General features: G+C 42.7%; 1 protein-coding gene across 8 annotated transcripts in view; it reads left to right on the top strand.

Annotated features, from left to right (window-relative positions):
• The window catches only part of ATP8A1 (ATPase phospholipid transporting 8A1), a 224,196-nt gene that overhangs the window by 41,377 nt on the left and 169,792 nt on the right, over nucleotides 1-13,027 (top strand). For all 8 annotated transcript variants that reach the window (XM_049092867.1, XM_049092869.1, XM_049092868.1 and 5 more), the window contains one exon: nucleotides 2,380-2,425. In XM_049092867.1, coding sequence (XP_048948824.1) covers nucleotides 2,380-2,425 — 46 coding nt within the window. The remainder of the gene's footprint in view (nucleotides 1-2,379; nucleotides 2,426-13,027) is intronic.

Below are 13,027 nucleotides of genomic sequence, written 5' to 3'. Positions count from 1 at the left end.
ACTGCCAGAGGGGGATATCAAGGGGGCCACTGGGTATAACTGTCTGGAGCTCAGATGAGAGTCTTGGCTGGTATATATTTATGTATCAGCTATAATCGAAACTGCAGGTATGGGTGAGCTGAGCTGGGGAGAGAGTATAGAGTGAGAAGCAAAGAGGGCCAGGGAGTAAGCCCGGAGGAATTCCATGGCTCTGTAACAAGACCAGAGACCAAGAAGGGACCAAGGTACAGGTGGAACCACCTGGGCAAAGATGTGATAAGAAATGCTCAGGAAGCAGGGGGAGGGTTCCCAGGAGGCAGTGGTCAGCATTACATACTTAAGTACCCTAAAGTTCATGGCGCCATTTGTACAGTACAGTTCATTGGTGCACTGTCAATTAAATATTGATAATATTCAGTAGTTTACCAGCCCTCAGTGAAATGAAATGAATTCTCATTCCAGGACAGTGGAGGCATTTCAACTCCTAGAATAACTGTATTAATGTTTTCTGAACTGTTCATTTTAGAAGGAATAATAATGTGCTTGGGATCCAGAGATGCTTTCTTTTCATAGTCATAAGATTAGGATCTGCCTAGCTGGGTGGATCCCTATGTATACTCAACACAATTATTTCTTGACAAGCAACCTAATTCATTCTATGGCGGGAAGGCCAAGGAAAGAGATGCTCCTGCACAAGAATTCTCTGTAGATGGAAAGTAATGTTCAGGATCTCCTTAGGTTTCACTAAGATTAAATTTCCTGTTTAAGTGGAATGTTTCATTAATTAGCTTTTATTTGTCTCCTTCAGTTGGAAGTCTAACTATTGCCTATCATAGATGTGCGTTGTTTTGGAAATATTTGCACCTCCTTCAAATATCTAAATTTGCCTTGGACCATTATTTTGGACCAAAATTTATTTGGGGTTATTTCTAATTTTCTTAAGATCTTTATTAACAATAAAAAAGAGGAAGTATTTCTGAGTCTCATCAATTATAAAATACTCTCTACTTGCTGCTCCGAATTTAAACCTAAAAAATTCACTTAAGAGCATTTTCTGGCAAATTGTAAGCTTACTTTTGGAAGCAGTAATTTGCCTGATGAAAGTCTACATTTTTACAGTTTTATTAATGAGTGTTTTGTTCTGAGAAAGAATTGTAGCATGTTCTTGCATATGGATGTGGCAAGAATTATTTTCTACAAGCCTTCCACAGAGGCATTTTGAATGCTCTATTTGCATTTTGTACAGTTCAGTGGCTCATTGTTTGTATGAACTGAGTTCACGCTGCCAGCCACTATGCCACTCCTCCTGAGTGTCGCTGTGTTTTGGAGGAGTGCTAATCCACAACTCTGGCCTCTTCTCTTGGAGGGTATTATCATATGTGCACTATGATGCTAAAAACCATATTTTTTCTCAAATGGAAAAATTAGGAACTCTTTTTTTTTTGTCTATTCATTCCAATCCACCTTATAGTCGGGTATATACAGCTAAATCTGATCTTGAGCTCTAATGATAGGATTTTTGAACACAGTCAGTACTTTTTTGTAACATCAACAGAGGCTGATGTGCTACACTTGATGCTGTAAGTTTAGACAGAAGCCATGGAAAACCTGTAGTTGAACTGTAGACAGGAGAGCTTCTCCTGGCCGCTCAAATTCTCACCTTTCCTCCGACCTATCGTTTCATTTACTCTCTGTCCAAAACCTTGGCTTATGTGACTTCTTCAAACTCACCCACCCAGACTTAGGCTAACTCATCTATTTAGTATTTAATTTTTTTCGTGTTTTTGGGAGGAAGGAGAATAGGTTCGTGTGATTTAGTGATTTATAACGGGGAGAAGGGACCAATGAGAAGCAGTGGATGGAAGAGGCTTTATGCAAATGGTATATGTGTTTGGTTCTACTCATTGACAGACATCAGCATGTCATTAAATTATGGAAGATGTACTCAGCCTAATTAGATAATGAATTTTACAAGAAGCTGAAAATATCTCAGTACCACTATTAAATGGTAGTTATTATAGATAATTCTCTTGGGCAATCTTCTTTTTTAAGTGAATTATTTAAGCAAAAAGCTAAATGAGCCTTTTCTATTACATTAAAATTTTAATCTTACCTGTATAATAATGTACAATCCTTCTGAGGACCACACAGCTGTGCTCCCACAAGAGGAGTACTGTAGGAAGATGCTATAGATTGTGTTTTCAATTTTAAAATTCCCACAGACCCTCTGATTTTTCTAATCACCACACCCCAGCATACCTATAAAATTGATATGGGTATAAAAGGATAAAAGCCTTGAGAAACATAAGTTGAAAGAAGTCTTTTTTGTTGTAGGTGCTACTTTGTTTTATTAGTCTCATCCACTTTTTCACAGTTTTTGTTTCTGCTTTTAAACTTTAGAAACGACATAAAGCTGATAATGCAGTGAACAAGAAACAGACACAAGGTAGGAATTTTACATTTTATTTCTCATATCTGTCAAATATGTTCATAGTAATATATACAAATCACTTCAATTAAATGTAATTCAATTGAACATACTGTCTGCGTCTTAAGTTTTTGTTCCAGCATAGAGCTTCTCGTAACATTTATTAGCATGACACTTAAATTCACATTAGAGTGATTTACAGTGGTAATACTTTTGAAAGATAACATTTTTAATACATTTAGATGCCTCATAGCAATGTATTCCAAAATACTGTCCATGAAATCAGCAGTTGTTTTGACATGTTCATGCTGCAAGGTGTCTATATTTTGTTGGTGATCAATAGATGTTACTTTAGGTAAGACTTAGAGAAAATAATCAGATGTGATGTTACTTGTTAAAAGGCATGTTGGAAGCACTTTATGTTATACTGTACACACCAATGATCTATGTCCAGAAATAAATAAAACAGAAACCAGGCCAACTTCTGGAAAGCACATGGCACTTTAAAACATGGTTCTTTTGTTGTGGGTCTGTCTCATTTTGATACAGCAAAACCCAAAATGACCTTTAGCATAAGACCATAAATAGACCATAATGCTCTTAGATTTTTTGAAAAAAAAAAAAATTGAAAAAAAAAAAACCAGGAACATGTAAAACAGACATCTTATCCCACCCCTGAGCTTGCCCAATTAGTCAAAAACAGTATTTTTATACTGCTGTGATTTTTATGGGACCCTGTCAAATACCCTACTTGTCTTCCAAAGGGATCATCTGCTTATAGCTTCCTCTAGAAGGATTATCTGCTGGTTTTTGACACATTTGAGGAAGGTACATTTATTAAAGTATCACTGAATAAATTAAAAAAATATTTACTGAGATTATATTATTACAGGACATGTGAGAAAACATGAGATGGGAACTATATAAAAGCACAAGATACGATCTTGTATGGATCAAAATGAATTGGATTACATGATCTCAATGTCTCTCTAGATTTTTGTGGCAAATAATGGTCCCTATGTCAAATCCTATATGGATCTAAGAGAAGGAGAGAAAATTGTGGGGTAATTGGAGGTAGATCTTGAATCTTGGGGAACACTTTGAGCAGAGGCATCCAAGTGGGAATACATTACGCGTGTGTTTCATGAGAAAGAAGGAAGAAGAGAAGTCATCCTGAACAGGGATGAAGAAGGCTGCTGCATTGCTTTGTTGAAAGGAGATTCATGTCAAAGGGAAGCAGACACACAATTAAAAAGGAAGGCCAAGGTCAAAGTTTCCAGGCCCTGAATGCCAAGCCAAGGAGATTCCAATTTTTCTTGACTAGACTGAGTAGCTGTTGAAGATTTACAAGCCAAAAAGAGGATGACCATCCAGATTAAAGTTGGAGAAAGAGTGGAATGGAATAGAAGGCTATAGAAGCCAGGAGACAGAGGACATCTAAGAATTGGATGGGAAGAGACAGCCATAGGAATTGAAAGGGGAAAAAATCCAAATGCTATCAGTACTGGTATTTTGGACAATATGCAAAAATACGTTTGCGTTTGTTGCCGTGTTGCTTAGAATACTCAATAACCGCTTTTGAGCCAAAAGTATGTTTTTCCAATACATAATGTGTCTCATAGCTATCTACAATTGCTATCTTCAGGGACTAGCAGTCATTTATCTTCAAGTCTTGGCCCAAGAAATCAATATTGTACGATTAAAGAGCAACCACCATCGCTATGATGATTTTAGGCTGCTCTACCTTGTACTGATGGGTTCTCCCATTTTCCAGGTGCTTACCTACCTCAAAAAATACTCACTTTTGTCTCCTATTTAGAGAAAATGTTCTTTCTTGGTTCATCAGTTTATCTGGGATTTAACAAGATTAACTCTATGACTAAAAATGAAGAACAGGCAAGAGAGAAGGAAAGCTTCAATAGTACATAAAACTAATGTCAAAAATAAAATACTGGAGCTTAATAGCTATCAAAACCATTTTAAATGAGCACAGAACTTGAGAATTCTATATCCAAGAAATTCTTTTAGTTTGATAATTAACATTTATTTTCTGAGGGAATAGTATTTTTTTTCTTTGCCTCACTGAATGTTGGTTGTCTTTTGTTTTGCAGTTAATAGGAGATAACAGAAATGTTTGAGTAGGATACTGTTTGCTGTCAGATAACTCGAATTGCTTAATATGAAAGCCATCTGTTGTCATTAGACCAGAATGAAATTGAATTTGCTTCCCTGAATTGAGGAAAGAATGGGTGTAGGAGTGGAAAGGGGGGTATTTTTGACAGATAATTAATTTTTGACAGACCTTTGAAATATTTGACATAAATTTTCATTTTATAAATGTTTACCAAGACCACGTAATATGTAAAAGGACACCTTTCTGTCAGATTCAAATATTAATCGTCTTTTCTTACAGAAATGAATATTTTGTGTCTCCTTATTTTTCATTGAAGCACCAGAGTGACTTTTTCCTGTCATTCCCTAATGACTTCAAAAATATAAATTCAGGGCAGCCTGGGTGGCTCAGCAGTTTAGTGCCACCTTCAGTCCAGGGCCTGATCCTGGAGTCCCGGGATCGAGTCCCACGTCAGGGCTCCCTGCATGGAGCCTGCTTCTCCCTCTGCCTGTGTCTCTGCCCATCTCTCTCTCTTTCTCATGAATAAATAAAATCTTTAAAATATATATATATAAATTCATAATTTCATTTACAAAACTGTTTTCAGCCATTGGACAATAGACTGACTGTCCAATGCCTCATTTTCATGAACTAATGAATCCAATCAGGATTAAATCATGGATTTGGGCCCTAACTCCCAATTTCATAAACTTTACATCTTGAGCCTATCATTGATACTTATGGCAACAAGCCATGTCTTGTCCTGCGGATATAGGAGGTGCTTAGGTAGATGGTACAGTGGGCTGGCAAACGCAGAATTGTATATTGCTCTCTAAAGACCTAGTTGCTGAGGGAGAGCAGAGTAAACTGATGGTCAGAAGTCCAGAGAGTATGAGTTTTCTAGTATTGTGGTTCACTCCTCCCCATAAATTGGAATTCCTTCTCTTGGCTCCCGTGTTTTTCTTGTATGATGGTTTGTGTGGACTTGGTAGGTGCGCCCTCTTACTCATCTTTGTGTTCCCCATTCCTCTTCGCCCAGAGGGTGGAATGGGTGAATGCACCACTCTCCATAGAGATCCTCGAGTACAGACAAAAGAGCAAGAAAAGACCAGAAATGAAAGGAGACTTCTTGAAAATTCATTATCTGGGGTATGAGCAAGAAAGGCAGTGTTTCCAAAACACTGTGTCCCGGACTGTTGCTGATAAAATACTGATATGATGGAAGCTCTTCTGTCTCTTTACCTTCTCTGTGAGGTCATCATATCATCCCTTGGCCTGCTGTGGCCATGGTACTGTGTCCACCTATCACTTGCCTTCCCCGAAGCACCAGAACACTGCCAAATTCAGGATGCCCTGATTCTCTTTGCATCTGAACTTACCTTCATTTCCTCTGATTTCTTCCTCAAGATTTGAACTCGGGGTCTTTGATACACCTCTCTCCGTGTGTCTGTACACACACTGGGGGCAGTCTCTCACTGCTTTCCCTCATTTGGGTGGTGTTGCAGGCATTTGTAAATTGTAGCTTCATTATTATCATTATAATATGTAAATTGAAGGCAGTCTCTGTATGATTTTATTATAGTGGCTGAACTAGTTCTCTCTCTTTTTTTTTAAGATTTATTTATTTATTTATTCATGATAGATGTAGAAAGAGAAAGGGAGAGGTAGAGACACAGGCAGAGGGAGAAGCAGGCTCCATGCCGGGAGCCCAACGTGGGACTCGATCCCGGGACTCCAGGATCGCGCCCTGGGCCAAAGGCAGACGCCAAACGGCTGAGCCCCCCAGGGATCCCCTAGTTCTCTTTTTAAATCGTAAACATATATTTCTTTACATGAGTGTGCTATTATGGCTCACGTGCCAGTATTTCACACGGAATGGTAGTTTCCCTTCAAATCACAATACGGGAGTCTGGGAAAAGATGGGGTTCATGTGAAGACTAAGAAAAATATTTAAGATCTTAAAAATTAAAATTAAAAATTCCCGCCTAATGGAATAGATTTAAAAAAAAAAAATCCCAGGTTTGAATCTATTTCCTGAAGGATGGAGTGTATACATTCCACCAGTGAAAATAGATGGGGTTACCTGTGGCATGGAAGTCCATCGTCACCTGATTTGATGCCGTAGTTGAACAAGGGTCACCATCAATCACTAGATTGTTTCACACCTTGCTTTACTGTGTAGCAAACACAAGATTAGAGCTTTTAATCCAGCTGGTTTTCTCAGTTTCAATCTAGAAAAGGACAACAGCAACTAGGTATGTGGCTAAAAATACCAGATCTCATCTTTAGCTGTATCTCCCTTCCCGGGAGCGACATCAGCCTTTTCGGGAATGGAGTTGAGTTGGTGGTAACCCATAGTCACTAAGGAGGCTGCGTCCCTGCAGGGCAGTGACCTCTCTCCCACTGGAAACCATTTCACCTCTAAAACCCTTTATGAGAAAGGGGTAGAGTCGCTCGGGGTGGAATACGTTTTCGAGATTTTAAGCCTGAAATGGCCTACTAACAGGCTGAGCCCATCTGGATGCGTTCATGCCCCGTGAAGGGACGTAGGACAGCACCAGTTTCCTGCTTATTGAAAAAGCCAGTACGCCGACTGCCTTCTTGTCTCCCTGGAGGTGTCTGCGCGTCAGACCCACCCAGTAGGCCTGAACATATGCTCCGCCGCATGTGCATCGTCTTACCAAAGATAGTTCTTGGGAAGCATCGTTTCCATGATCTCCAATGTCGGGCTTGGAAACTGAGCACACGAATGGCCTAGATAATGTTTTCAGACCCATGTTAAGATTGTTCATATTTTCAAATCATTGCCAAGATCTTAGGGTCGTGTGAATTAAACTGGCCAGGTATTTTCACCTGTACCTCCGGGTGGAGAGCAGGTGTCTATTTGAGGGGAAATACAACCCCAGGTTATCTTTCGTTTGTCCCATGTATAAAAGCGGAAACCCTCTAAGGAGACTTGGGGCCACGGTTACGTCAGAGAGGGAAAACCAGGGAGTCAGAGTTGGAGCATCACCTGTCTCACGCTCGCAGCTGAGAACTGAGCATCTCCCTTGCGCAGGACCCGGTGCAGAAAACACAGAAAGAAACTTCCCCCAGGAAGTGGTGGTGGTGTGGCCGAGAGATGGGATGCTCACCAGTGCCGTGCTGCAGGATGGAACCAGCAGGGGCCAAACGAGAGAGCTGAGAATGCCGAAATGCGTTTCCAGGCCTCGTAGAGACGAGGGCCTCGGAGACGGCAGCAGCCGGTGGTCCAGGAGGAGGTGGGAAGGTGTCAGCTGTGTCCTGGGAAAAGCAGATAGTCCTCTCTGGCCGGACCAGAGAATACCCGTCAGGGACACTGCAGGCAGGCCTAGCAAGGTGGGGGGGGGGGGGGGGGCAGGGGGGAGCTTTTTTGGAGGTTTTGGAAACCAGAGTGGGGAAGTTGGAAAGAATCAGTGAAGAGTGTGGCTGGGTTCCCAGTTTGTGCTTTTGAAAGAGGAATTTGACAGCTGTATGGAGATGGGGAGGTGGGAAGAGCAGAGAGATTGACTTTCTGTTTTCTTTTGCTTTTGAGGGGGCCGGGGGGGAGATTGACTTTTGATTAACTAGGGAGCTGGACTAGGGTGGTGAGGATGGGAAGGCAACTTAAAATGCACAGCACGTAGACCCAGCTGGACACGACAAAGGATGGAGAAGCTTGTCAAGTGCCAAATGCTGCCCAGCTAGGCCGTGACACCCACCACGTCCAGCGTTGGAGGAGGCACCCTGCTTCAGGGCGCTCCGCTCCAAGCTGCAGAGCTGCAAGGCCAGGCCCGCTGCACGCCCGCCCGGACGGTCGGTGGCCGAGGCGGGGGAGGGAGACCTCTCTTTCAAGGAACTGTCTGATTAAGTGCAGGAAAGAGCGAACGAGGCACGACGGTGAGCAGGACTGAGGAGAACCAGGGGAAGGAAAGGGGATCGCTGACCCTTGTGCTCTGAGCTCGTCATCTCACCCGTGCTTTTGTTTTTATGAGTCACCAGTTGGCACACAGCTTTCAGGATGCGCCTGTGGAGCTCCTGTAGGCCTCCCCAGCATTTCCTTCTTTCCCTGTTTCTTAAAGATTTTATGCATTTATTTGAGAGAGAGCAGTAGAAGGGCTGGAGGCAGAGGGGGAAGAGAGGCAGCTTCCCGTTGAGCAGGCGGCCCTTTGCAGGGCTTGATCCCGAGGCCCCAGGGCTGGACCCCAGGGAAGGTAGACACCTATGGCCTGAGCCCGTCCAGCACCTTAGCTCTCCATGAGGCTGACGCCCCCAGAGAGGCTGCTCCCCCTGCTTGTGTGCGTTCTCTCTCTCTCTCTCTCTCTCTCTCTGTCAAATAAATAAAATATTTAAAAAGAATGGGTCATCTCTACATCTTGTCCTGGAAGCATCTGTGACGTATTAAGTAGAAACCCAAGTGGCAGAGAACTAAATTTTCGGAGGAAAGAAAGCAAAAGTCCATATGTTCATGTTTGTCTAGAAAAAGGTTCGTGAGGATGCATCAGTGAGTATTCCTTATGTTGAGAACGTGGCATGAGGGGCGCCGGGGTGGCTTGGTCAGTTGAACATCTGACTTCAGCTCACATCATGATCTCGGGGTCCCGGGATCGAGCCCCTCGTTGGGTTCTCCACTCAGCGGGAAGTCTGCTTCTCCCTTTCCCCTTGCTCATGCTCTCGCTGTCTTTCAAATAAATAAATAAAATCTTTTTTAAAAAAGTGGTGTGAGATGAGAGCGTGTCCATTTTCCTGTTATATAGCTCTGTTCGGTTGGTTCCAAACATGCATTGATGTTGTATTTGATTAAAAAAAAAATTGTCCACTGAATATGTATTTAGAAATTTCTTAGGGGTGTCTGAGTGGTTCAGTTAAGGGTCAGTGTCTTGATTTCAGCTTAGGTCAAGATCTCAGAGTCATGAGATTGAGCCCTGCCTCTGGCTCAGGGTTCATTGTGGAGTCTGTTGGAGCTTCTTTCTCTCCCTCTCGCCCTGCTCACACATGCATTCTCTAAATAAATAGTAAATAAATATTTTTTAAGATTTATTTATTTATTTATTTATTTATTTATTTATTTATTTATTTATGATAGACATAGAGGGGGCGGGCGGGCAGAGACACAGGAGGAGGGAGAAGCAGGCTCCATGCCAGAAGCCCGATGTGGGACTCCATCCCGGGACTCCAGGATCGCGCCCTGGGCCAAAGGCAGGCGCCAAACCGCTGAGCCACCCAGGGATCCCCGTAAATAAATCTTTTAAAAAAATAACAAAAAATAAATGTTTCTTTGACAAGTAGATATCTGCAGCAAGCCACATTTCCCGCATTCTCTTCAATGATGAATTTTCAGGAAATGTGTGGGTGGGGACAGAGAGTCCCAGTAGTGGGAGGACAGGTGAATTGAGAGACAGGCAAGTAAGAGCAGAAAGACCGGTTAGGGGAAGGAGGTCGATAGGTTCGAATGTGCAGAAAGAAGCAATGGGAGCAAGGTTGAGGGAAAATGGAGACGGGAAGCAAATTTGGCGGATTGTTTTCCATGGTTCTGGGAAAATACCACAGGTCTCCACCCTCGTTAGTGGAGGGAAGACTCCCCGGTGAGGTCTGCTGAGTTTGGGAGGCCTGTCATGACACGTCATCCTCTACAGGGGACCCCGTGGCGTGGTTCAAGCTATTTCTAGATGTAAACTACCAAACATTGGCCAAGTAGCAGCATCTCAAGGAGGGCTTGTTTCTTCTTTATTTTTTTTAAGATTGATTTATTTTAGAGAGCCTAAGTGAAGGGAGGGGCAGAGGGAGAGAGAGAATCCTCAGGCAGATGCTCCGGCTGAACACAGACCATGGGGGAGGGTAGGGGGGTTCTCGATGCCAGGACCCTGAGATCATGACCTGAGCTGAGAACAGGAGTCCAGTGTTTAACCAACTGAACCCCAGGTGCCCCAGGGAGGGCACAGATCACAGATCACAGATCTGGAAGGGGTGGCCTGGAGCAGACTTCCAAGGACACTCACGTTGGTGCATCCGATGGTTATATAAACATTTCCAACGGCCCCCACTGGGATCCTTTTAGGAACTTACAAAAGTGAGAAGTCTATTTTAAGCAAATGTTTAAGTAGTTCATTGGCATCTTTCATGTAGCTGTTTTTTATTGAGTTATAATTCACATGCCCGAAATTCATTATTTTCAAGTATACATTTCAGTGTTTTTTTCTTGTATTTGCAAAGTTATATACCCATCACCCCCAATTCCAGAATATCTTTGTCAACCCGGAAAGAGACGCATCTGTGTAAGCCGTCAATCCCCACCGACATCCATTAGTCCACGTTCTGTATCTATGGATTTGTCTACTCTCACATTTAATACAAGTGGGATCACACACTATGTGGCCTTTGTGTCTAGATTTGTTCATGGTGTAGCACGTGTCAGCATTTCATCCCTCTTTATGACTGAATAATCTTTCATCATTTGGATGTACCCCATTTTATGTAACCATTCATTAATTGATGGACACTTGGGTGGTTTCTACTTTTTGGCTACTATGAATAATGCTACGATAAACATTTGTGTACAAGTTCTCTTGGGAACATACGTTTTTAGTTCTCTTGGAGATACTCAGGTGGAATTTCTGGGTCCCGGTAGTTCTGCGCTTAGCTTTTTGAGGAATTTCCAATGTGTTTTTCTATAGGTAGTCTTTTAAACCTTGTGTGTGTGTTGTTTTTAACATGAGACTTACTGGGAGGCAGGGTTATATCTTCAGTAGATCTATGTAACTCTTACCGTGGCTTCATATGGTCCAAACACACCAGTGGATCCGGCTTTCCATCCAGCAGGTATTCACTGAGCACCTTTGTGTCATTGATGTAATACTGGGAATTGAGCAGTGAGCAGAATAGAGAATGTTCCCATTGTCACAGATCTTACGGTCCAGGCCTGGAGACGGCCCTTACATAAATCATTTCTCAACTAAATATGTAGTAAAACTGAAAGAAAAGTGCCAGAAACTTATGTAGACTTGAGGGTAGTGGGCATCACGAAAGTCCCCAGAAAGCTGAAGATCTGGAATTTATGTAGGTACCATCTAGGTGAGGATTGGGGGGATAATGTTTGAATTATGGAAACGTGCCAAGGATTTGAGGCAGGAAAGAGCATGTTGCTTTTGCACAGAGGGCATGAGGAGGGGGCATAGAGAGGGCATGGGGAGGGGGCATAGAGAGGGCATAGGGAGGGGGCGTAGGGCATGGGGACGGCATGGGAAGGGGCATGGAAGGGGACATAGGGCATGGGGAGGGGGCATAAAGGGCATGGGGAGGGGGCATAGAGAGGGCATAGGGAGGGGGCATAGGGCATGGGAAGGGGCATGGAAGGGGACATAGGACATGTGGAGGGGGCATAGAGAGGGCATGGGGAGGGGGCATGGAAGGGGACATAGGGCATGGGGAGGGGGCATGGAAGGGGACATAGGGCATAGGGAGGGGGCATAGGGCATAGGGAGGGCATGGGGAGGGGACATAGAGAGGGCATGGAGAGGGGGCATAGAGAGGGCATGGGGAGGGGGCATAGAGTAGGCATAGAGAGGGCATGGGGAGGGGGCATGGGGAGTAGTCAGGCACTGCTCATCAAAGGCCTTCTAGACATTTGAACTTATTTTATGAGCCAGGAGGAGCCAGTTGAAGAGTTTTGAGCAAGGGGTGACCTAATATCATATATGTGTATATTAATATATGGGTAAGGATATATGGATTCATGCACAATAATCCATAGTTGTGCATATAAGTAAGATCACTATATATAATCACTGTAGCTGTGCTGTAGAAACTAAATTTGAAAGAGATCAAGAGGGAATGTGGGAAACTAGTGTTCGGGCCAGCTGGAACATAATGGTGGCTTGAGGTAGGGGTGCTGGTGTTGGTGATGGTGGAGGACATATAATTTGGTGGAATTTGAAATGCTTAGGGCATAAAATCTACGGGACATTTTTAGCTCTAAGAATTATTCCTGATTTTTAAAGAGTAGTTTTTGGATATGAGCAGAAGAGTTTAAAACATGAGAGGAATGGTGAGGCACAGGAGTATAATAAAATCACCCCAAATCATAATACGGCTTTGTTAACGAGAAGAATTTAAGTGTCTTAGGAAGTATTGCTACAAAAACAACAAGGAGAAAACCCCACCCAAATGAATAAATGGGTTTAACAAAATTTTAAGATGGCAAGGCCATTGTAGGAAAGTTTAATTCAGTTTCTGTATACTACCAGGGACCAGTGGGGAATGGAGTAAAAACAGCCTTTACAATATAAAAAAAACGTATCAACTATCAGTGAATAAATCTAATGAAAGACCCATGCACTGTAAACTACAAAAACATATTAGAGGGAAATGAATGAAGATGCAAATAAATGTAGAGATATGACTTGTCCATGAATTGAAAGGCTTACCTCAGATGAAAATCCCAGGAATCCCCAAGTCCCCCCAAATTAATGATTTGATTCTAAAATGTATATGGAAATGCAAAGAGCTTAGAA

Source organism: Canis lupus, chromosome 13 (assembly GCF_003254725.2).
Source record: "Canis lupus dingo isolate Sandy chromosome 13, ASM325472v2, whole genome shotgun sequence".
Taxonomy (NCBI): domain Eukaryota; kingdom Metazoa; phylum Chordata; class Mammalia; order Carnivora; family Canidae; genus Canis; species Canis lupus.
The sequence above is the reverse complement of the archived record's forward strand: the minus strand, read 5'-3'. Positions and strand labels throughout refer to the sequence as shown.